Consider the following 24,554-nt stretch of genomic DNA (forward strand, 5'->3'; position numbering starts at 1 on the left):
ATATGAATCTATCTCAATAAAATTGAATTTAAAAAAAAGTAAAAAAAAAAACTAAGATGAATTCTTTTTTATTTGTTTGTTTTTTTTGTTTTTTTGTTTTTGGGCACTAAGGACATGCTGGTATAATATGTGGGACCCTAAAAATAAACTTTTTATAATGTTGCTTTTAAAAATACTATGGTCGATGAAATAGATTACTTTCATTAAAAGATGTATAGATATGAACATTTAGGTGTAGAAAGTATTAAAATTAGCATTTCTTTACCTGGTTTTATTTTAGGTCCAAGTCTAAATCTTTTAAGGTAGATTATAATCCAGGAAGCTGCTATATGACCTATGGACAAATAGTAAATCTATGTGAGCATTTTTAAAGTTCCCTGTTACTCATTTGTTTATTTACTTATTTTCCCTGCCTCTCCTTTGAAAAGAATTTTAATGTTGATTTTCTCAACTAGGAGTCCTTTGAAATCAGAGCCTTCAGATGAAAGTGACACTAACAAAAAACTCAAACAAACAAGCAGAAAAAAGAAGAAAGAGAAAAAGAAAAAAAAGAAGCATCAGCACCATAAGAAAACCAAGAGGAAACGTGGGCAGTTGAGCAGCAGTGGGTCTGAAGCAGATACTGACTCTGAAAGGGACACGTCTTTCAGAAGCTTCAGAGATAGTAGAAGGGAATGCGAGAAACTGAAGTAGGTTTTCTGTTCTCAAATAGCTATGGTATTTTAAATGTTGAATTTTTGTCCTTTGATTCTTGCCACAAGGTAGACTTGCATGATAGAACATTCACAGAGTAGGTGTTCAACGCTGGCTTTGCTTTTCTGCTTAGTCCAACATCCTCCTCCATAGAAGCACTTTGCTCATAGACGGGACAGCTGGCAGGCAGTGAAACTACCTGAATTGTTGCTCATTTAATTTTTCTCTTTTCTTTGCTCAGACTGTCCAGAAGAGAGAAAATTTAAGTACCTGTCTAGGGCATGCTCTTTTTTTTTTTTTTTTTTTTTTTTTTAATTAAATTCAGTTTTATTGAAATACATTCACACACCATATAATCATCCATGGTATACAGTCCACTGTCCACAGTATGATAACATAGTTATGCGTTCATCACCACAATCTATCTCTGAACATTTTCCTTACATCAGAAAGAACCAGAACAAGAATAAAAAATAAAAGTGAAAAAAGAACACCCAAATCATCCCCCCATCCCACCCCATTTGTCCTTTAGTTTTTATCCCCTTTTTTCTACTCATCCATGCACTAGATAAAGGGGGTGTGATCCACAAGGTCTTCACAATCACACTGTCACCCCTTGTAATCTACATTATTATATAATGGTCTTCAGGAGTCCAGACTGCTGGGTTGGAGTTTGGTAGTTTCAGGTATTTACTTCTAGCTATTCCAATACATTAAAACCTAAGAGGTGTTATCTATATAGTGCATAAGAATGTCCACCAGAGTGACCTCTCGACTCCATTTGAAATCTCTTAGCCACTGAAACTATTTCGTCTCATTTTGCATCCCCCTTTTGGTCAAGAAGATACTCTCAGTCCCACGATGCCGGGTCCACATTCATCCCCGGGAGTCATATTCTGTATTGCCAGGGAGATTTACAATAGGGCATGCTCTTAAAAAAAAAAAAATACTGCTGTTAAGAGTTTTGAAATTCTTTAGGGATTATTTACTTTTGTTCTGTGCTTGGAAGTCCCGTTGGTGTCAGTGAGAGCTTTGCGCATGGAGCAAGCCTGGAATCTTGCCCTTACTGTTTCCATCAGAAAGGCAAACAGCAGTCTTCTGGGATCCTTCTGTCATCAGGTCAGAGTTGGAGAGCACTGCAGGCTCCATGGCTCAGAGGATCCATGTCGACTTAGCCCTCTGTGTGTCTCAGGTGCTGGACCTGTAACCCAAACATGCTTTTATTAGGAGGGAAAAATAAAGGAGTGAAGCAAAAAAGATGCTGAATTTGAGGGCAGGAACCATGCCTGCCTTGCTCAACACTGTATCCCCAGCGCTTGGCACAGACCTGATACAAAGTTAAGCACATGTTATGTTTTTAAGAATGAGTGAATATATTATTGGTATTCTTGCTTTTTAGTATGTCTTTAAAGCAAAATACATTGTTTCTTCTGAAAATTCTCCCTTTAGCTACTAGTCCTTTTTATAGCCGAGGAAAATAAGTTTAAGGGATTTCCTGAAACCCCACAAGAACTACCATTAGAACTTGAAAGATAGCTGTTTTCAGCTGATGCTTAACCATGTTAGGGATGATTTTTATCACCTCTTGATAGTTTTTTGATCCAGATAATGTTTTTTTAAGTTTGTTGACGTGCAGAATCCCAAAAGCCCTGTTAAGATCGAAATAGATTGTTTTTGACCTTAACTTCTTTCCACTAACTTCTCTAGCCTCTTCCTGGGAAGTTACCTGGAAGAACTGTTTGTTTCCACATGGACAAGGACTGAGATATAAGTGAGTTGGGAGAGTCTTTCCATGATGTCAGGAAAGTGGGTTAGTAGAGAGTAGTACAGCACGTGGGACTCTATTTCAGGGAGACTGAGGACAACTCAGGAGTAGATCACCCACAGTCAGTATTCTCGTGTTTGTCCCAGAGGCTGCAGCTGCTAATTGACTTGGGTTTCCTGGGGCTTTTCTTCGCCTCAGGTGGAGGCAGCTTCTTCCCTGACCACATCTTGCTTCCTGCCCTCTGAGGGATAGGGCTTGCTAACCCCAGAATTGGTTTGCAGCTGGCCCTTCCTTTTTCCCTCCATTTGGCTTCCTGTTTCTCCCTGGGACACATCCTTCTCTTTCTAGTGCGCTCTCCCTCCCTCCTCTGCCTCTTACAGTTTTTGTAGACAGAAAACCGTCTGTGGTTGTTCTGAAGGGGGATCTGTTAAAGTCACCATATATTTTAACCTGAGACTCATCATTGAACAGATATTTAGTGTGTAGCTGCTTTGTGTCCCTGAAATGCCATTCTCAGCCAAGAATGATTTGGAAGCTTTTAGAATCTTTATTTCTATCTGGGCAGAACCAAAAAGCAAAGATGGAACAACAGTTAATGGCTGTTTTGACTACTTTGGCAGCTTCTTGTGTCAGCAGCATTGTGAACTGATTTTCTTTAGAAGAAGAAAGACGTTAGATGCCGGAGAAACCTTCCCTCCCTCTCACTTAACTCCTAGGGAAGTCGTTCCCTTGTATCTGAGCTGAAAATCTGCCAGCTCACAAATTGATTCAGAGAGATAAATAGGGGTCTTGTTTTAAGTGTACTGCGCTTTGCAGGAAGTGCTTCCATAGAGGGAGAACACTCCACAGCCCAGAATGTGAGAATCGGGCCGACCGGGTCCAAGTACCATCTCAGACCAAACAATTCAGGAATGTGGCTTTTTTTCCTTGTAACTTTTTCCTTTTTTTAAATTTTTTATTTTTGTAAGTTTTGAATCAGAATAAAGTATCTGAGCACTTTCAAATGAGTTAGCTGACTTAAGAGTGGCTCACTTTGTTGTGTTTGCCTAGCGCTCTGCAGTGCCTCAGGGCAGGATTAATTTTTTTTTTTTAAGGAAAAAGCTTGGTGGCAGCTTTTGCTTTATTTTTTAAGCTCTTTTGCCAAAAAAGCAGGAGTCTTCTTCCCATCCCTGTGACACATGCACATTTGATATACTTGTATGTGTTTGATGCTGAGTGGGGTCTAAAACATTTAACTTTCCTGCTTTTGAAAATGCTAAATACATCACTGAAGGATTCCTAAAGTGTCTCTCCCTTTTTCTTCTTTGCCTCCTTTGTCCCACAGTCAAGAAAATAATTCAGCCGCTGATGTTGGACATCGCTTTGTTTGGCTTGAGGACATCCAGGCTTTGACGACAGAAACCTTTAGAACAGACAAGACGCCGGATCCTGCAAACTGGGAATATAAGTCTCTCTACCGAGGGGACATAGCAAGGTACCTGTCAGGATGGTTTTTCCCGAGTTTCACTGGTGGGAAGTAACTTCCTCTCCGGAATGCCTTCTTAACAGTCTGTCTTTCTCTCTGTCTCTCTCTTATGGATTCTTTGGGGTTTTATCCATTGTTAAGTTGTTTAGGCACACACCTTAGCTCACATTCTAAAAGGAAAGCTTAAACCTTTTGGTCAGGGTGCATGTCAGATTCATCTGCTTCTCCATGGTGCTCAGCATAGTGCTTGGCATAGTCAGTGTTCAGTAAATATTTGTTGAATGAATGAGTCTAAAGATACCTTGAAATAATTATGACCCAGTATCCAGAAACCATTTGGCCTGATCTATGAGCCATTTCGAGAAATGGCAAAAACCTTTTATTTATCCACTCCCCACATATGCCATTTAAAAACTAGCATTAAATGGTAATGGCATTTTCAAAATGCTTCCCACACCTGTCACTGGACAATCATAAAAGTAGGTGGTATTTGCTCCAGTAATGAGTTTGAACTTTTCCCCTCTAATCTGTCAGTCAAAAAAATATCTGAGTACTTACTAGACCCTTTCAACACTTAGTACTTTGTAAGAAACTTTTGGTAACATAAAGAACAATAATTTGGGAAAAATCTGGGTTTCCAGAGGGCTTACAGGTAATGAGATTGAAGATAGACAATCCTGGAATAGAAGGCCAAGAGGTGGTCTTCAAGATCAGCATAAATCTTCATAGGCTAATTACTTTTTTAAGTAAACTTCAGTTTCTGTTAGTTTGCTGAACTTCCAACTTTTAATCATGCTTTCACTCATCATGAAATTTTACCTCCATGTAAGCAAGTCCCACAAATTTCTATGATGATGAGTTTATATCAGTTGTTTTTCAGAACTTATTTATATTGTCTACTAAAATTTCATGGCTGATAGTAAATGACTGTCGTATTTTAGATGTGTTCATATATTTTTGAATTATTTTAATATTTCACTCACCCACAGTGCAGTGCCACAGATATCGTAGATAACAATAAAGGATAAGGGGCAGGGGCGGTCGGGGGGAAGGCCGGGGATGCTGTTCGGGCACCTGTGCTGGTGCTTTCACGTATGTTGCCCTGTTTGATCCTCATGGCTGCTCTGCGAGGAGGCAGAGAGCACCCTCATTTTACAAAAGAGGAAAGGGAATTTAAGAGAGGCTGAGTAACTTCTCGAGATCATGTAACCTGGAAGCAGCAGAGTTGGGATATGAACCTGTGTTTCTCTCACTTCAAATGTTCTTTCAAACTGCAACACTGTCCATGAATAAAGATGACACAGATTGTGTAGAGAAAGTTCTACATTGGGCATCAGGGCTCCGGTTCTCATCCTGGCTTTGCCATTTCCTGGCAGTGTGATCCCGGGCACGTCACTCAACCTTTCTGAGCCTCTGTTTCTCCATTTGTGAAATGGGGATTGTAACTCCTGTTGTGCTCTCTCAGGGGCTGTGGCAGGGATCAGAGAGGATCGATATGAAATTGGAAATTAGTGTGCAAATATAAAGAGTTATTATGTATTAATAGATAAACAAAAGAAAAAATACTAACAAAGAGTGGCTTTTTGAGCCCCTGCTAATGAATGGTATAGATCTTAGGAAGAGAGTAGAGGCAATTGTACTTCATCTAAAATGCAGAGGTACTGCTGCCAAAGGACTTAAGACATTGTGTTCTTCTAGTAACTTGGTGATTTGTACAGTAAGCCTCCCTAGATTAGTAGCTCTACAACTGTTAGTGTCCATGTCAAGGAATACATTGATTCCATGGCAGTCAGAGCCATGCGGAGGGCAGTGGGAGCATTGCATCAGCTATGAATTGTCACACTTTAAGAGGGATGCTGACCGACCGAGAGCGTTCAGAGGAAGTTTGCTTATCATTATCTTGGGAGACTCAGGTGAGGATCATGGATATTTGGCCTAGAGCAGGGTTATGATTGTTGTCTTTCACGATTTGTTGGACTGTCCTTTGGAAGGTGGATGACAGTGGTCTCTGTAACTTGGAAGGCACGACCAGGACCAGTGAGTGGAAGTTTCAGGAAGTCAGATTTGGCTCAGTATAAAAGCAGGTTTTCTAATAGTGGGAGCATCCTGACAATGCTGTGGTATATGTTGGAGTATTGTGGTAAATAGGGCTTAGGTTCTAAAGTGAGTGAGAAATGTGAAAATGATAAACAGAATCACTTTGGAACATTCCTTAGGACTCAGATACTATCTCACAGTGAAGTTCAGCTCAGTCTGTTTTTTTCTCCATTTTGGGAACAGATTATTTTCTTTGGTTATATACCAGCTAAAGTAGTTGGCTTATGTGCAGAGCCAAGTTTTATGAAATAGTAATAACAATTTATACTTATCTAACCTTTACTATATGCCAGACATTCTTCTTAGGACTTTATGTATAATAAAATGTTTTGATCATCCCAGCAACCCTGTGACTTAGTACATATTATCTCTGTTTTACAGATGAGGAAACTGGAGCACAGACAGGTTTTTAATAACTTGATTGAGATCACCCAGCTAGTAAGTAGTGGGGCTGGCATACGAACCCAGGCAGTGTGGCACTGGGAGAGGCAAATGAGCACTGAAGCCACCAAGGGAATGGCAGATTGATGTTGCCCAGGCCAGCTCATTCCAGGGCTCAGGCCATTGGGTGAGTTTGGGGCAGAATCGTGTGCTGTGTTTAGGTGCATTCTCCCTCCTCTTCTTCCCATACCCTACCCACCCCCCTTTTTTTATTTTCGTCTTTGTGGCCTAGTGCCTACAGCAGATTCATTTCAGTTAAATGTGCATATGATACCATTCACTGAACCTCAGGGCAAGGTGAAGGGCCCCTGCCTTTGAAATTATTTGAATGGAGACTAGCTGAATATTTGAAAAGTATTTTATAGGAAAATTACTTCATTTGGAGGAATATTGGATTAAATCACACTGTAGGCCCTGTCTAATTATTAAGATTATGTGAGAAATGATAAATTGGATCTAACCTAAATGTCTTATAATAGGAAAATGGGTAAGTTAATTATGGCATATCCATTCAGTGGAATAATTTGAAGCCAATAAAAACATTTTTCTAAAACTAATGGCATGGGGAAATGCTCAGAAGTAAAGGGGAAAGTCAGAAGCTGTATGATAGCAAAGAGCTATTTTTAGAAAGGATATGTATGTGCACATATAAATGCACATATACATATATATGGAAATAGATAATAAACAGGAGCAAGATTCTTTTATTTTCTCCTAATTTGCTGCAAAACACAGCCATTAGCTTTATACTCAGAAAAATCATTAAACGTTAGTTTTTTAAAAAGATGATGTATCTAAGAGACCATATATTTTCAGTGAAAACAATGAGAAAGCAATACTATTAAAAGAGTGGTAATACTATTAAAATAGAGAACACAAATATCTTTTTACTTAAAATTTGTTCCTAAGGGAAGTGACAGGCTTATTTAGAGCTACTTTAGTATAGTTTTATCTCATCACCCTTTGTTAGGGTTGTTTTTGAGTCTTAGGCGGAATGGAGAGAGATGGTTCTGAGGTAATCAGGGAAGAATTGGGAGAGAAGATGAGGAGAAAGGTTTTGAGAGAGAATATGTAGTATGTGTGAGGAAATACTCCCTCCAAGGTGGAATTCACTGCCTGTGAGCAGTGAGGGAGGGCAGGGAGAGCAGTGAGCCTGGTGTGTGTGATTTCTCAGGGTCCCTGGGCCCAGAGGCAGAGCAGAGGAGGTGATGGGAGAGAGTGGGCCTGGCCCAGGGCAAGGCGGGAGTGGTTTCCTGGGAGCTGTCAGATGGAGGCATTTCCCCCCCTTGCCACATTGTTTTATTCTAACAATTTTCCAAACAAACATATGGCAAATTGGAAAGAATTTTACAATGAACACTCATATGCCCACCACCTACATTCTATTATTAACATTTTGCTTTACTTGCTTTATCACATATCCATCCATCCATCCAAATATCTGTTATTCCATCTTATTTTTTTCATGCATTTCAAAGTAAATTGCACACATCAGTACACTGCCCCTTAAATATTTCAGCGTACGTATGATTAACTAGAGGTCAATATTTAGTTTTTTTCTTTTGATATAAACTTTTCATACGGTGTGATGCACAGATCTTAAGAGTACATTGTCTGTGTAAACCAGACCCCTTTGAAAATATAGAACATTACCATGACTTCCAAATTTTCCTCATTCCCCTTTCGAGTCAGTCTGTAGCCCCCACCGCCCCAGAGGCAATCACTGCTCTAACTTGTTTCCACCATACATTAGTTTTGCCTATTCTAAAATTTCATATAATACAGTGTATACTTTTTTGTGTCTAGCTTCTTTCACTCAATGCAGTATTTTCAAGATTCATCCATGTTGTGGCATTTCTCAGTTTCTTCCTTTCTGTTGCTGTAGTATTCACATTGTGCACGATATATACCACCATTTGTTTATCCATTCTTTTATTGACAGACACCTGGGCTTTTTGGCTGTTATGAATAAAACTGCTCTGAACATTCGTACACAAGTTTTTGTGTAGATATGTGGTTTCCTTTTTCTTGGATAAATACCTAGGAATAGAAATGCTGGGTCATAGGGTAGGTCTATGTTTAGTTTTTTTAAGAAACGTGCCAGACCTTCTCCCAAAGTTATTGTATCATTTTACATTCCCACCAACAGAGTACGAGAGTTCTGGTTACCCCAAGTTACTCATCAACATTTGTTGTTGTCAGTCTTTAATTTTAACTGTTCTGATGGTTGTGTAGCATGTGGTTTTAATTTGCATTTCTCTGACAGCTAATGGTGTGTACTTTTCATATGCTTTTTGGTCATTCATATATCTTCTTTTGTGAAGTTTTGATTCAGGTCTTTTGCCCATTTTTCAGTTGGGTCGTTTATGTAACATACAGATTTCCCTTAGCTTTGCCCATGCACATATTCAGTAGCCACGTGTTGGTAGCCACGGGGATGCTACGTGTTCCATAAGAGCATTTTATAACCCCACCTCTCTTACTCTAAAGTAGAAAATAGCCAAATACAATTTTATTTGACGGACTTTGGTTCAAGATTAAAAAGCTGTTGGACTGATACGTTACCTTTTAAGGAGGGATATAAGGCAACACTAAGGAAAAGTGGCTGTTGTAGGACATAGGCAACCAGGGTTGCTTGTCTTAATGCCCTTAATTAGGAACAGTGTAAAAGAGGGGATGATAATTCCTGCCTTGCCTGTTACAGAGGGCTGTGATGTTTCAATGAAGTATGTAACTGTATTTTTTCCACAAAGCTTATGTGATTTCATAAAATGTTAATGAGGAGTTAAGGTGTTACAGAAGGAAGGCAAACCCAGCAGAAAAACTTATTTGCTAATCTTCATATTTCTCTAAATAGAAACAGTTTGAAGGTGAATTTTGATATGTGCAGTTAACTTGCATAACACGAATTTGAGATTAATGAACCTCAGTCATTCAGAGTTAGTGCACATATTCCTGCCATGATTTTTTTTTTTTTCTTTTTAAAATATAAGATATAAGCGGAAAGGAGACTCTTGCCTTGGCCTTAACCCTAAGAAGCAGTGTATATCTTGGGAAGGAGCTTCCAGCCAAAAGAAGCATTTGCACAAGCATGTTGAGCGCTATTTTACAAAGAAAAATGTGGGATTAATGAACTCGGATGGAGTTGCTGTTAGCAGTAAAACCGAACCTCCCTCGTCTGAGCCAATCCTGTTTATACCAGTGAAGGACTTGGATGATGTGGTTCCTTCTGCTGCAACCTGGCTGAATCCTTTGGGGATTTATGACCACTCAACCACGCAGTGGCTACAAGGACAGGGTCCTTCGGAACATGAGTCGAAGCAGCCAGACTTGCAGCCAGACAGAGAGAATGCTGCCCTCAAGGCTAAGGTGGAGGAGTTTAACAGGAAGGTTCGGGAGAATCCTCGGGATATTCAGCTGTGGATGGCATTTGTTGATTTTCAGGTAAGTACCACAGTCTCAGTTTTCTTTAGAATGACCTCCCTAAATCTGGACAAGTACACTCAGTCTGCAGTCATTTTTGAGGTCCTCTGAGGAGCTCCAGCACTGGGCAGCTGAAGGGGTTAGAACCTGTTCCTTGCTCTGAGCTTGCTCGGAGGCCAGTGAGGAAGACTGCCGTGAAAAACAAATGCCATCTAGGGTGGTAGACGCTGTCACAAATGTGAACTGGGGAATGGAGGGAGGGAGCGACTTGCCACTAGGGAGCCAGAAAGAACTTCCAAGAGGGTGAAATTGGAACAGAATCTTGAAGGAAGGAATCTAGGCAGGGAGAGGCATTTCTGATGAACAGACAGAACCTGGAAAACAGAATTATGAAAGAGAAGGGGCTGCTTATTAAATTACCCTAGTCAGATCTTTTTTCTCATTCTAAAATACGTAGATTTGTCTTAGTCACTCATTTGAACACTCATACAATTACCATATTTTGTCCACATTTGACTATTTTTTTGGTAAGGCTGGCTCTTCAGAAAAGGTTTTCAAGGTCTGGCCTGCAAGTTATTGATGTATAAATCTAAATTTAACTTGGCAGAGAGTGGACAGGTGAATTAGATAAATTAAACACAAAATCACACCTATCAGGTGACACAGGCACTTGGGGAGCCAAGTTTTTATTAAAAGGAATTGTAATAAGTGGTTATTAAGAAAGTCTGAATAGCAGTTGATTCTGAGAGGCAAGAAATCTGTTAGGGGTTTTAAGTAGAGAGTCTGAAGCTCTCCTGATTCCATTGTAAACTGGTGTTTTTGTCGTTGAGGACGAGGTGATGAGAAGCCCTGGCCTGTATGCTGTCAATGAAGGAGAGCTGGAGAAGCGCAGGAGGTCCCTGAAGCTCATTCTGGAGAAGAAGCTGGCCATTCTGGAGCGGGCCATCGAGAGCAATCAGACCAGCGTGGAGCTGAAGCTCGCCAAGTTGAAGCTCTGCATGGAGTTCTGGGAGCCCTCCACCCTGGTCAAAGAGTGGCAGAAGCTGATATTTTTACATCCCAATAATACAGCCCTTTGGCAGAAATACCTTTTATTTTGCCAGAGCCAATTTAGCACCTTTTCGGTATCGAAAATTCACAGTCTCTATGGAAAATGCTTGAGTACTTTGTCCGCTGTTAAGGACGGCAGCATCTTATCCCACCCTGCGTTGCCTGGAACTGAAGAGGCCATGTTTGGTAAGGAGATGACCAGAAGCAGTTACTGGGGAGAGTCCAACTTTCTCTTGGCTTTAGTTGAAAATGAGGATTTGTTTTGGTTTATTTTAGAAAAGTCTAAAATTTCTGATAGAAGTGATGAAGAAAACAAAGTATTACTGTTTTGAGTAAAATAGATTTTTCTCTCCATGAGCATATGATATTTTATTATAGCCAGGAGAGTAAGAAAAAAATCACAAGGCTAGAAGTCCCAGCTTTTTGACTCATTAACCAAGTAAACGTAGTCAAGACTCATAACCATGTTGGCTGTCAGTGACTTTATCTGTCAAGATGCCTGTTCCTGCTCATTTCACCCAGTTTTAGGGTTTTACGCGATAATGTACGTGAGGTGCCCTGACCAACTGGAAATCGCCGCCTAGATACAAGGTGTTGGTATTACTTACAATGTTAACATTTGCTGGTGTGCCCTGAAGGAACCTAGTATAGATTTTGGTTGGTGATGACATATAGGAGATGGCATATTATGCAGGAGCTGGAAGTATCACTCTTGAGTTGGAATCCTGGGTTAGCCCTTTTCTGGCTCTGGCATGACCTTGGGCAGGTTCCACAACCTGTTTGAACTCCAATTTCTCCATCAGCAAAACTAGTATAATATCTGCTTTACAAGATTATTGTGCAGTTTAAATTAGGTAGTATATATTGAGTTTAGCTCAGTGCCTGGCACATAGGAGGCATTTCTTTGACTGAAAACTCCTGCTATTGAGTATTGCTGTAGCTTTGAAAGATATAAGTATATTGCTCTGGAAATAATAAGCATTTACTGCAATCCCATTTGTGCTATGCTCAAATGCTTAATGTTTAGTAATTGGCATTATACTGCAGTTAAAACGAACTGCAATTTTCAGACATGGAGCCTTGATTTATTTACAGCAGACCCTGAGCATATGATGAAAATTGCTGGTGAATAATGCCCTCTAGTGATGAGTTGAGTACAGATCTTAATTTTCTGATAAACACCTACTACGTCGTCATCCTTTTCCTATAATTTTTCTTGTAATAATAAGCCTTGAGTATTTGATAGCCAATATGCTGACCAACCCCTTGACTTATTTATATGTACTATGTAAAGTTTTATTGTTAATGTTTGTATTCTGTGATAGTGTCATATAAAATTTAGAATAAATATACTTTGATTACAGGACAGTTGCAGTCCCTTTTAAATCAGGACTGTATATAATACAGCTTTGAAAATATGAAAGTATCTGAGTTCAGGGAAAAGATGCTCTTGTGTTTGTCTATTTTTAGGAGTTATGTTTTTTCCCTTTAATGGTGTGACAAGAATTCTGCCCCTTTGCTCCCCCTGCTCGCAGCCCTCTTTCTTCAGCAGTGCCACTTCCTGCGGCAGGCCGGCCACTCTGAGAAGGCCATCTCTTTGTTCCAGGCCATGATTGACTTCACCTTCTTCAAACCCGACAGTGTGAAAGACCTGCCGACCAAAGGACAGGTACCGATTTCTGCTTGTCTGCTCTCCCCGCACCCCCTGCCCTCTCTCTTTGAGGAGAGGTATGGATAAGGGGAGGCAGTGGTAGTGTTTTTAAAATATATTTTCCTTTACATCAGATCTGCTGAGGTTTGTTTCTCAGAAATATTCCGGTGATCCAAGGAAAATTCCATAATGAAAGTAGTGCAACATGGATAGATGAAAGCAGAAAATCTTTGCGAGAATTGCTGATGAAATTAAACATTGGCACTTTATCAACACCCATCCTAATAGGGAGCGGGGCGTCTTTTAGATCATAACAGGTGAACACTGCCAGTATTTATTATGTGAAGCAATAAAAAAAGAATCTTACCTCGGAGCTATGCATATGAGAAAACCTGTCTTTTCCCTTTTGCCACTGAATAAAACTCAGTTTCCTCCTTTGCAAAGGGGATCTGGTGGAGGATGGAAAACATGTTTGAATTGATGGTGAACTCTGAAAAGGCTTTCTTGAGACGCTAAGGTTTGGCCATTGTGTGAAAGTTTCATGAATTGCCAATAAAGACCATTTTTATCATTTGGTACCTCTATACAAAATTGCATCAAAGAATTATACCAGTTAATACTGATGTACCTGTATATTACTGTAATAAGCCTGATAAAGTTATTAAATTTTGAGATACGCTTTGTTATTTTAAGAATATGCTACTCTATACAAGTGATTCTTAGCCAACTCCCAGGGGCGCTGTCAGAGCCTTGCTCCCTCTCCTTTGCCGAGATGCCGTGTGTGGGGGGCGAGTGGCCACCTGTGGGTGAGCAGGCATTGCCCATGCTGGGAGCTGCTGAGGACCGTGGCTCCACAGTGGCCTGAGACCCTGGTCCACCGTTTTGAGATTTTAAATACTAACAGCACACACATTTTCAAAGCATTTTTGTGACAACTTTGAAGTCAAACTCTTAATTCCAGGGTCTTCCATGTTGCCTTTATAGCCTGGAGACAATGTTACTATAAACACAGTAGCGGAACATAAAACAGGCAGAGTCTGATATTACTGGTTTGTGTTTCTGTGGAGTAAACAAATTGGTTATAACCATTTATCACACTATTTTTAACAAATTCCCTTTCTGCTTTTCCTTGAGTGCACTTTGTTCCATCCCTCTTGTAAGAGCAAAACCCGTGCAGAGGGAGTGTGGCCTCCCAGGCCCCTTCCTGAGTGAGGGTGGCTGACACATACTGAGAGGCAGAGCCCATGTCAGGACGTTTGCCCTGCCCTGCCCTGCCCTCTGGTGACCCTCCCGTAGACCCTAAGCACAGCACCCCAGGCTTAGGCTGGAAAGCCCCGCAGTTCCTGATCCACGGCATGCCCTTTGGAAGCCTACTTGTCATCTTCAGAAGGTTTCTTACAAAAGCTTTCATTGAGCAGGGTGTTGGCTCACTTTCTAAGTCCTCATTGTCAGTTGACAATGTGATCACTTTTCCTGTTCATTGCCGTGTGCACGTTCTTTTCCGCAGGGAAGTATTTATTGCCTGCGACCTCGTTACTGCACACTGCAGACTTAATGCCCAAGTGAATGAGGGAGGGCGCTTGTGCCGGTTTGAGTGTATTGTGTCCCCCAAATGCCATTATCTTTGTGGTCTTGTGTGGGGCAGAAGTTTTGGTGCTGGTTAGATTTGCTTGGAGCGTGCTCCACCCAGCTGTGGGAGATAATTTTGATGAGATGTTCCCATGGAGGCGTGGCCCCACCCATTCGGGGTGGGCCTTGATCGGTGGAGCCATATAAATGAGCTGACTCAGAGAGAGGGATCTCACTGAGTGCAGCTGGGAGTGATGTTTTGAAGAGAAGCAAGCTTGCTAGAAAGGAACATCCTGGGAGAAAGCCGTTTTGAGGCTGGAGCTTTGGAGCAGACACCGGCTGCCTTCCTAGCTAGCAGAGGTTTTCTGGACGCCATTGGCCATCCTCAGGTGAAGGTGCCCGGTTGCTGATGTGTTGCCTTGGACGCTTTGTGGCCTTAAGACTGTAACTGTAGTGAAATAAACCCCCATTTTATAAAAGCCTATCCATCTCTGGTGTTTTGCATTCTCCAGCATTAGCAAACTAGGACAGCGCTCATGCGGCCAGGCTTTAAAATGCTGACCTGTTTCTTCACTGAATGTCTCCTGCATCCGGCTCTAGGCCAGCAAGCACTTACTGAGGCCTTACTGTGTGTTGACACAGTGCCAGGTGTCAGGACTCTACAGTTCCTTAAGATGTGGTCAGGCCCTCAGGAGCTCATGGTTTGACCTGTGGAAACTTTGAATCCCCTTCCCTTCAAAAGGTCTTGCAGCAACATGGCTTTTCAGAGACCAGTTGGGGGCCCAGTGGCATTAGGAGACTGGCACTGTCCCTGGTTAGACTGGCCTGTCAGGATCAGAACTGGAAACCATTCCTTCCCAGCTGCAGGCCCTTCTTGCTGGCCCTCAGCCAGTCTCTGTAACCTAATCATAGAAGTAACATCCCATTACCTTTGCTTGATTCTGTTTGTTAGAAGCAATTCCCTAGGTCCAGCCCACAGTGGGGGTGGGGGGCTTTACACAAGGCATGAACACAAGGAGGCTGTGCTCATGGAGCGCCATCTTGGGGGCTGCCTACCACACTAGGTTGTTGTTTTTTCTATTTTTGGGTGTGCCTCAAAAATCTACTTAGAAGACTGATGGCAAGCATGATTTCATTCTAACAATCCTAAGTTCCTCTTATGTCCATGATCACTCATTTTGCCCAGTGACTCTGCTTTTTGTACAAGTTAAGCCCAGCTTCCATTTTAAAAATCTGAACAGGTGGAATTCTTTGAGCCCTTTTGGGACAGTGGAGAGCCCCGCGCTGGAGAGAAGGGGGCACGAGGCTGGAGAGCGTGGATGCACCAGCAGGAGCGGGGCGGCTGGGTGGTCATCAACCCAGGTAAGGCATCTCTGAGTTATGACGCATTTGCCTTTCCTTCTGGAATTTGTTTTTAAATCTTCATGATGATTTGTTTATCCATGTAAGCTTCTGTTTATCAGCACCTTAAGAACATTATACACACATCAAAATGTCAAAAATACTTTGAATGGATGTCAGGGAAGAATAGGCTGTTTCTTCCCCTTAGATGCTTTAAAGCTGTGAACTCCCTATTCTTTCAGTACTTTTGAGAGTTTGAGTTTCTTTCCAGAGGAAGTAATTTAAAATTTTCCTTTCAGAGGTTGTTCCCAAAGAAGTTATAATATGTTGCTAACTACCCTCCCTGCCTCTTCCTATTTTTGTTTGGATTTAAGGCTTCTTTTCCTTCCCCTGGCAGTATACAGACCAACAGAACCTTTGAAAAATATTTGCCTTTTTAGGAATATTATAAAATAATTATTAACTAGCAATTATGTAACTGTCATTCTCAGTGACCCCAAGATACTTTCCAGTGTTGGATAAGACAGCTCTGGCCAATAGAAATAATGCAAGGCCTATATTAATTTTAATTTTCTCATAGCCACATTAAAAAAGTTAAAAAAAACAGGTGAAATTAATTTTGATAGTAGGTTTTATTTAACATAGTATATCAAAAGAGTATCATTTCAGTGTGTGATCAGTATTGGAAGTTATCGAGATAGTTTACATTATTTTTCTTTTTTTCATACTAGCTCTTGGAAACTTGGTGCATATTTTGTAGTTAGAACACATCTGAAATCAGGTTAGTCCCTTTTCAAGTGTGTAAAAGCCACATACAATGGCCACCATATTTGGCAGTGTGGCTGTCAGATATTCAGGAATTGCTTGCCTCTCTGCAAGGCAGTTCCAGTTTGGAGGGGTATCTGCCAGGGAGACTGTTTTCCTTGAAAGTGATAGGTGGGAAGACAAAGAGGCAGGAGACTGGCCCCTTGCCCAGCTCAGCCAGCCTCGTGTCACAGGCTTACCTTTCTGGGCCTTGGTTTCTTCATCTGTGGAACAACCTCTTTGGATTTGCCATCTCTGAGGCAGCGGCTGCATGGCATTTCGGAGCTCCAGACCACGTGACGTCACTCTTACCCGTCCGGAGGGGCCTTCATGGGTTTTGGTAGTTTTGCCCTGGGCAGTGCCTTTAGGTGAAGAACATGCTTTACTTGCTGGCTGAGGAAGGATCAGCTGTTTAGATTTCCTCTGAGTGTGAGAACACAAGAAAGACCTGGAACTGTTCTCTCTAGGAAGAAAAATAACCTGCACAGCAAAATGGAAGTATGCTCTTTCAGTCACTGAATCTGCAATATCTGATAAGCAAGGATCCAAAAAAGAAAGAAAAAAAAATCCTCTTAGTATTAACTCTTCTTTCTCTGAGTGTCTGACTTAGTGTGGCTTTTTGTTTTTAGGCTGTTAGTTTTTGTTTTTCTTAAGATACATAGGTATACAGTGTAGAATACCTATGTTAAACAAAGTTTCCCATGTTCTGCATTACCAAGTTAGATGAGCATGGAGTTTGCAGAGCGGCATCCAGAGACATTCTTTCTCTGATAAGTTTCCACCCATCTAATGGTCACTCATAGTCCAATGGAAAGTAGTTTTCTCAGAAAGATGTGATGTAAATGTGGAGCCTCGATTTTCTTTTAATTCAGTTTTATTGAGATATATTCACATATCATACAGTCATCTGTGGTGTACAATCAGCTGTTCACAGTACCGTCATATAGTTGTGTATTCATCATCCCAATCTGGTTTTTGAACATTTTCCTTATACCAGAAAAAGTAAAAATAAGAATAAATAATAAAAATAAAAGAGAACACCCAAATCACCTCCCCACCCTATTTTTCATTTAGTTTTTGCCTCCATTTTTCTACTCATCCATCCATATGCTGGATAAAGGGAGTGTGATCCACAAGGCTTTCACAATCACACTGTCACCCCTTGTAAGCTACATTGCTATAAAATCATCTTCAAGAGTCAAGGCTCCTGGGTTGGAGTTTGATAGTTTCAGGTATTTACTTTTAGCTATACCAGTGCATTAAAACCTATAAAGGGTTTTCTATATAGTGCATAAGAATGTCCACCAGAGTGACCTCAGGACTCCATTTGGAATCTCTCAGCCACTGAAGCTTTATTTCGTTTCATTTCGCATTCCACCTTTTGGTCAAGAGGATGTTCTCAAGCCCACGATGTTCTGAAGCCCAGATTCATCTTCGGGAGTCATATCCTGCATTGCCAGGGAGATTTACACCCCTGGGTATCAGATTCCACGTAGGGGGGAGGGCAGTGATAAACCCTCGATTTTTAAGATCGAGTTAGAAGATGTATTGGTACTTAGATTCTGTGCAGGCCTCCTTGTTTCCATTGTAGAGGATAATCTGTCTTGCTTTGTTAATGAATTTCTAACAAACCCTGTGGGGTTAAAAGAAAGGTTGAAAACTTGCTTGTTTCCAGAAAACTGTTGATCACTGTTTCTTTTTAGGATCTGTTGTCCGTCCTGGTAAGGTTGATATTTTTAGAGGGTAGGTGGCTATATTAGTTAGGGTTCTCTAGGGAAACAGAATCAATGAGAGGTGTCTCTGATTATCAAATTGTAAAAGTGACTCACACAACTGTGGGTATGTACGAGTCCAAATTCTGTAGAGCCGTCAACAAACTGTCAACTCCAAGGAAGATGTCTGATGAACTCCTCAGGAAACGAACCGGCAACTTCAACGAACTCCTCAGGAAATGAACTGGGATCTTCGACGAACGTGTTTGATGAACTCCTCAGGAAATGCTTCACTGGGCAGCCGAAGAAGAAGTGAAAGTCATCTATCTGTCTTGCTTATAAGTCTTCAACTGATTAATTGGATCAAATCCAGCCAATTGCGTTCTCTCATTGTGGAAGGCACACCCTTTGGTGAGTCATCAGTCACAGCTGCAGTCAACTGACTGATGATCCAATAAACCAGCCTGTTGGTTTATTAACCAGCCTCAAACGTCCTCACAGCAATTGTTAGGCCAGTGTTTGCTTGACCAGACAGCTGGGTCACCTGGCCAAGTTGACACATGAACCTAACAATCACAGTGGCATTTTATTATATCCTGATATATTTCTTCTTGCCGATACCACAGCTTATTTCTTCTCTTTTAACCTCATTTCCTATTAGTCTGTTACTATTATACATAAAATTACTAAAATGGGTCTTCAGTTTTCTTTCCATTCTAATTCATGGTCTTTGTGTTTTAATGGCTCCTGTCCAAAACCATGTAATCCTTTGAACTTTTAGTGTAATAAATTCAGAATTTATGTTACAAATTCAGAATTCATGTAATAAATTTTGGGGTATGACCCACAGGGGTAATTTCTCTTATGGTAAGAGTTTTTCAGAGTGATTAAAGGTTTACTTCAAATGTGGATCTTTCGAAAAAGATGCTAGTTAAATTTTAATTTTCTTCTTTGAGAAAGTTAGAAGAGTATTTGAGTGGAAGATTGAGGTTTAAAATGCTAATTGGTACGTCATGCATTTAAATTCTTCTTTGCGTTTTTTGTTTGTTTTTAATATTGTTTTAAAATTTTGAAATAATTGTACAGACAGGCCCCAGGTACCCCTCACCCCGTTCCCCCTTGCATGGATATAGGACATGATCAAAACCAGGAAATTCATAATCTGTGGAGTTTATTCAGATTTCACCAGTTTTATGTGCCCTTATTTGTGTGTATGTTTGTATAGCACTAGGCAGTTTTATCATGTGTAGGTTCATGTAAACACCAAGTCAAGCAAGATACAGAATGTTCCATCCTGTGAGGCTTCCTTGGTGCTGTTCCTTTATGGCCACATCCACCCCTGCTTCCCATCACTAACCCCTGGGAACCCTAGTCGGTTCTCCAGCTCTCTGGTTGTGTTATTTCATGAGTGTTATGGAAATGGATCCGTACAGCATGGAGCCTTTTGAGTCTAGCTTTTTTTTCACATAGCACAGTTCCTTTGAAATTCGTTCAAATGGATGCATAGCTTATTCCTTTTTATTGCGAATAAAAACTGTGTACCACAGTTTGTTTAACCATTCACCTAATGAAGATTTTGAGTTATTTCTAGGTTTGGGCTATTATGAATAAAGCTGCTGTGAACATTTGTGTGCAGGTTTTTGTGTGAACATGAGTTTTCATTTTTATGGGGTAAATGCCCAAGAATGCAATTGCTGGGTTTTATGGTAAGTGCAGGTTTAGTTTTACAAGAAACTGTCAAACTGTCTTCCCAAGCATCTGTACCATTTTGCATCTCCAGTTTTTGTTGTTGTTTTTATACTGAACTTTACAGATGACGCAGAATTTTCTGCGCTTCCATTCTGCATGTTCAGAGTTGGGAAACAAAGTGAAATACAATATAGGATATCTTGGTTGACTATTTTTTTCTAGCAAATTCTAATGAGCATAGGTCCTAATCAATTATAAACCCACTGGCTAAAAATTCTCATTGCTTCAGAATATCTAAACCAATACTGTCATTAAATGTGATTTAGTGTTCTAGAACTGTGCTGTCCACTAACAGCAGCCACTCATCATGGGTGGCCATTTAAATTAAAATTAAATAAAATTAAAAATTTAGTTCCTCTACTAGCTACATTTCAAGTCACATGTGGCTCCAGGCTACCGTATCAGACCCCACAGATACTGAACATGTCCATCATTGTAGAAAGTTCTTTTGGACAGAGCTGTTCTATAGCATGTGTCTTCCCCATTTTAATTGCTGGGATAAAATAGCAGCTTGATAGGGTGGTGGTGGTGGTTTTACTTGCTGATTAGGTGAACTAGAAGTTTCTTCTTGTCTAGATGAGGATGATGATGAACCTGAAGAGGATGACGAGGAGATAAGAGATAAGACTCTGCCCAGGTGGCAGATCTGGCTTGGCGCGGAGCGTTCCCGAGCCCAGAGGCACTGGCGGCCCTGGCGCCCCGATAAGACCAAGAAGCAAGCTGAGGACGACTGTGAGGATCCCGAGAGGCAGGTCGGTGCCTTCTGCCCTTTCCATTCCCATTGTGTTCTGGTTGTCTGCAAAGAGACTGCTGGGGCTCTTTTGGGACTTGGCCGACTTGGGGGTGGTTGGCTCCTCTGGTTCGGGTCTGGGGGTGCTTCCGTCCTGGGAGTGCCAAGGTAAATGGGGTTGCATATGCGCGCTTTAGACCAGGTGGCTCCTGCCTGAGTCGGAGGGTAAGGCTCTCGCGGCCACCCCTCTGGAGATTGTCTTCTGGGTTATTCAGTACATTTTCCACATAGAAACCTGAGGGCTTAGGGTTTTAAAAGGCTAAATCACTGCCCTCAATTCTTTTATGGTGTCCACTGCCCCACTCCACTCTCTGATCCACAGAGATTTAGCAGAGCGGCATGATCTGGAAGATAAGAGAGACTGTATATCGAGTCCCTTTCGGGGCAGTTGGCCTGCAGCTTGCTTGCAAGAAGGAACTGGCCTTAACCAAGTGCCTGTGTGTTCTGGGCCCTGGCCTCACGCTGTCTTGTTTGCTGCCATCATGATGTAATACCTGATGTTCTATGTGTAGTGCCCAGCAGCTCTGGAGGTTGTAAATTAAGGAAGAAATTCTGGTGGGGTACATGGAATTGGCCATTCCTAAAGACTCCATTGCTTGGCATGCGACATGGTATAGGTACAGCTCAAGAGGTTTTCACAGCGATGAGAGGTGTGACCCTCCCTAGAAGTCAGGTGCCTTGAAGGTGGAGATTTTTGCCCGCTTTGTTCACTGCTGTATCCCCAGTGCCCAGAATAGTGCTGGACATGCAGTGAGTGCTCAGTGCATATTTCTTGGATGTTGAATGAGTCTTTGATGCCTGTGACTCTGCTCTGGGCAGAGGGATCAGCATGAGTGAAGGCCCCAGAGGACCTGGGACATCCAAGGAGTGGTGAATGGGGCAGCAGGACCGGAATTAGGGAACAAAGAAGGGGGAATGGAGAAAGAGGTGAAGGGGCAGCCTGTAGGGGTGGGGAGCTTCCAGGAGAACCTCACCTTGGTGGACTGCTAGGGAAGTGGACCATTGTGGTGACATGAGTCTCTGCACATGAGGCCCCTTTCCTGGCTAAAGCTGCATGTTTAGCGAAGAGGATGGTCTTTCTTGGGAGTTTGAGGGTTTTACAGAATTCAGGGTCATCCTTCTGGAAGTAGGTTCTCAAGGCTCAGAATCACAGCAGTCTCCCGGAAGCTGATTTCTGGAGCAGACTGTGGTTGGGAGCAATTCCTTGTCATTTAGCTTTTCCTCTAATCAAAGCCTGGGGCCAGAAACTATTCTGTTTAGTTGGTGGTTTTGATGATTGAGTCCCATGTAGTCCAGCTTTACTGACTGATGTTTCGATCTTCTCTTTGCTGACAGCCGCCAAGACCAATGAGACAAGCAGTGCCTGAGACAGTGGGCAGTCTCTTGGCCTTACATTTAAAAACTGTTACATGAAATCAGCTATGAACATTGACAGTTTAGTAATAGACTTCTATAATTACTCTTACCATGATCCATTGCTCCTTTTGTTTCCTTCTTGCTGTTTATCTAATTTTAAGCATAATTTTCATTTCCTGAAGCATTTTTATACAAAGAAACCACAAAAGAGTAAAAGTTGTTGAACTCTTCCATCTTAAAATAATTGTTTTTCACAATTGTAATTTACCAAAGTAAATACAAAAGCAAGTATGGATCTAAGATGGCAGCATAGAGAGGTATGGAAGCTAGTTAGTTCCGCTGGAACAACTAATAAACAACCAGGAACAACTAGTAAATAATTCGGAATAACTGCGGGGGACAAACATGACCATCCACTATATCATACACCACCTGAACTGGGAGGAATGCCCAAGATCGCGGCATAAAATCTGTAAGTAAAAACTGCGGATCCAAACCGGGAACCCCCTTCTGCTGCCTGAGCTGCAAAGCCTCGTGGTGCTAGAGAGCAGCTCTCTCCAAGCAGCTCTCTCTGAGCAAGTGAATACAGCTCAGCTGAGCTCCACTTGGGGTTTTAATTAACAAATGTGGACTGCTCGATACAAGCTATGAATTCCCAACAAGCAGACAGAGGTTTTGGGTGAAGACTGACCTTGGAGAGCCAGAGGGTGGCTGCAGACTGGCCCTGAAGGGGGCCCTGTTTCGGCTCAGTGGAGAAAGCCTCAGCCATTTTCAATTCCCAGTGCTCTGACCCAGACAAGGGTGGAGATAGCACAGGCAGAGAGAAAGAGTATTCAAATGCTGATGACCTCTCCCTAGGGGGTCTGTCTCCCATAAGAGGAAAAAAGTGGGGCCCAGCTCTACTACCTGCCTTCCATTCAGAACCAGAACCCAGAGCCTGGGGGAAGACGCCCATGGGCCACACCTCCTTACACCAGTCTGGAGTTACTGGCTGACAGGTACCACCTGCTGGGCAGAAGAGCACAGTGACCTGAGGCTTTTACTATGACACATCCTCAGGGAAACCAGATACTCAATAGTTCTTCCTTCTGGGACCGGAGCCTGTTTTGGTCTGGGAAAACCTGATTGGGGTAACCAAGGAAACCATGCCTAGACAACAGAAAACTACAACCTACAGAGGGATTGAAGTTATGGCCTGGTCAAAGGAACAGACTTACACTTCAACTGGATACAGGAATTTAAACAACTAATACTAAGTCAATTCAAAAAGTTTAGGGAAACATGACCACAGACATAGGGGACTGGTGGTTTGATGGGTTGAGCCCTCTACCATAAGTTTTACCCTTGGGAAGACGGTTGCTGCAAAGGAGAGGCTAGGCCTCCCTGTATTTGTGCCTAAGAGTCTCCTCCTGAATGCCTCTTTGTTGCTCAGATGTGGCCCTCTCTCTCTGGCTAAGCCAACTTGAAAGTTGAAATCACTGCCCTCCCCCCTACGTGGGATCAGACACCCAGGGGAGTGAATCTCCCTGGCAACGTGGAATATGACTCCCGGGGAGGAATGTAGACCCGGCATCGTGGGATGGAGAACATCTTCTTGACCAAAAGGGGGATGTGAAAGGAAATGAAATAAGCTTCAGTGGCAGAGAGATTCCAAAACGTGCCGAGAGATCACTCTGGTGGGCACTCTTACGCACACTTTAGACAACCTTTTTTAGGTTCTAAAGAATTGGGGTAGCTGGTGGTGGATACCTGAAACTATTAAACTACAACCCAGAACCCATGAATCTCGAAGACAGTTGTATAAAAATGTAGCTTATGAGGGGTGACAGTGGGATTGGATTGGGAATGCCATAAGGACCAAACTCCACTTTGTCTAGTTTATGGATGGATGTGTAGAAAAGTAGGGGAAGGAAACAAACAGACAAAGGTACCCAGTGTTCTTTTTTACTTCAATTGCTCTTTTTCACTGTAATTATTATTCTTGTTATTTTTGTGTGTGTGCTAATGAAGGTGTCAGGGATTGATTTAGGTGATGAATGTACAACTATGTAATGGTACTGTAAACAATCGAAAGTACAATTTGTTTTGTATGACTGCGTGGTATGTGAATATATCTCAATAAAATGATGATTAAAAAAAAAAAAAAGTTTAGGGAAGATATGGCAAAACAGATGAACTGTGTAATGAAAACACTGTCATAAGAGATGGGAAATTTTCATTGATTATTTCCTCTACATAAGGTAGAAATTGAAAGTTTGAGAAACCAACTGGCAGAATCTATGGAAATGAAAGGCACAACACAAGAGATGAAAGACAAAATGGAAACATACAACAGCAGATCTCAAGAGGCAGAGAAAACACCCAGAAACTGGAGAACAAGACACCTGAAAGCCTACACACAAAAGAACAAATAGAGAAAAGAATGGAAAAATACGAGCAACGTCTCTGGGAACTTAGGACAAAAAGAAAAGCAGGAATGTGTATGTCATTGGTGTCCCAGAAGGAGAAGAGAAGGGAAAAGGGGCAGAAGCAATAATAGAGGAAATAATCAATGAAAATTTCCCATCTCTTGTGAAAGACATAAAGTTACGGATCCAAGAAGCTGAGCGTATCCCACACAGAATAGATCTGAATAGGCCTACACCAAG

General features: G+C 41.7%; 1 protein-coding gene across 3 annotated transcripts in view; it reads left to right on the forward strand.

Moving 5' to 3' along the window:
• NRDE2 (NRDE-2, necessary for RNA interference, domain containing) overlaps nucleotides 1-24,554 on the forward strand; it is a 59,283-nt gene that overhangs the window by 15,353 nt on the left and 19,376 nt on the right. For 2 of the 3 annotated variants that reach the window (XM_037832079.1, XM_037832078.1), the window contains exons 3-9: nucleotides 456-689; nucleotides 3,783-3,932; nucleotides 9,455-9,905; nucleotides 10,715-11,120; nucleotides 12,470-12,603; nucleotides 15,396-15,516; nucleotides 20,337-20,512. In XM_037832079.1, coding sequence (XP_037688007.1) covers nucleotides 456-689; nucleotides 3,783-3,932; nucleotides 9,455-9,905; nucleotides 10,715-11,120; nucleotides 12,470-12,603; nucleotides 15,396-15,516; nucleotides 20,337-20,512 — 1,672 coding nt within the window. The remainder of the gene's footprint in view (nucleotides 1-455; nucleotides 690-3,782; nucleotides 3,933-9,454; nucleotides 9,906-10,714; nucleotides 11,121-12,469; nucleotides 12,604-15,395; nucleotides 15,517-20,336; nucleotides 20,513-24,554) is intronic. The other variant, XM_037832080.1, reaches the window with a different exon arrangement.

The sequence above is a fragment of the Choloepus didactylus genome, chromosome 4 (genome assembly GCF_015220235.1).
Source record: "Choloepus didactylus isolate mChoDid1 chromosome 4, mChoDid1.pri, whole genome shotgun sequence".
NCBI lineage: Eukaryota > Metazoa > Chordata > Mammalia > Pilosa > Megalonychidae > Choloepus > Choloepus didactylus.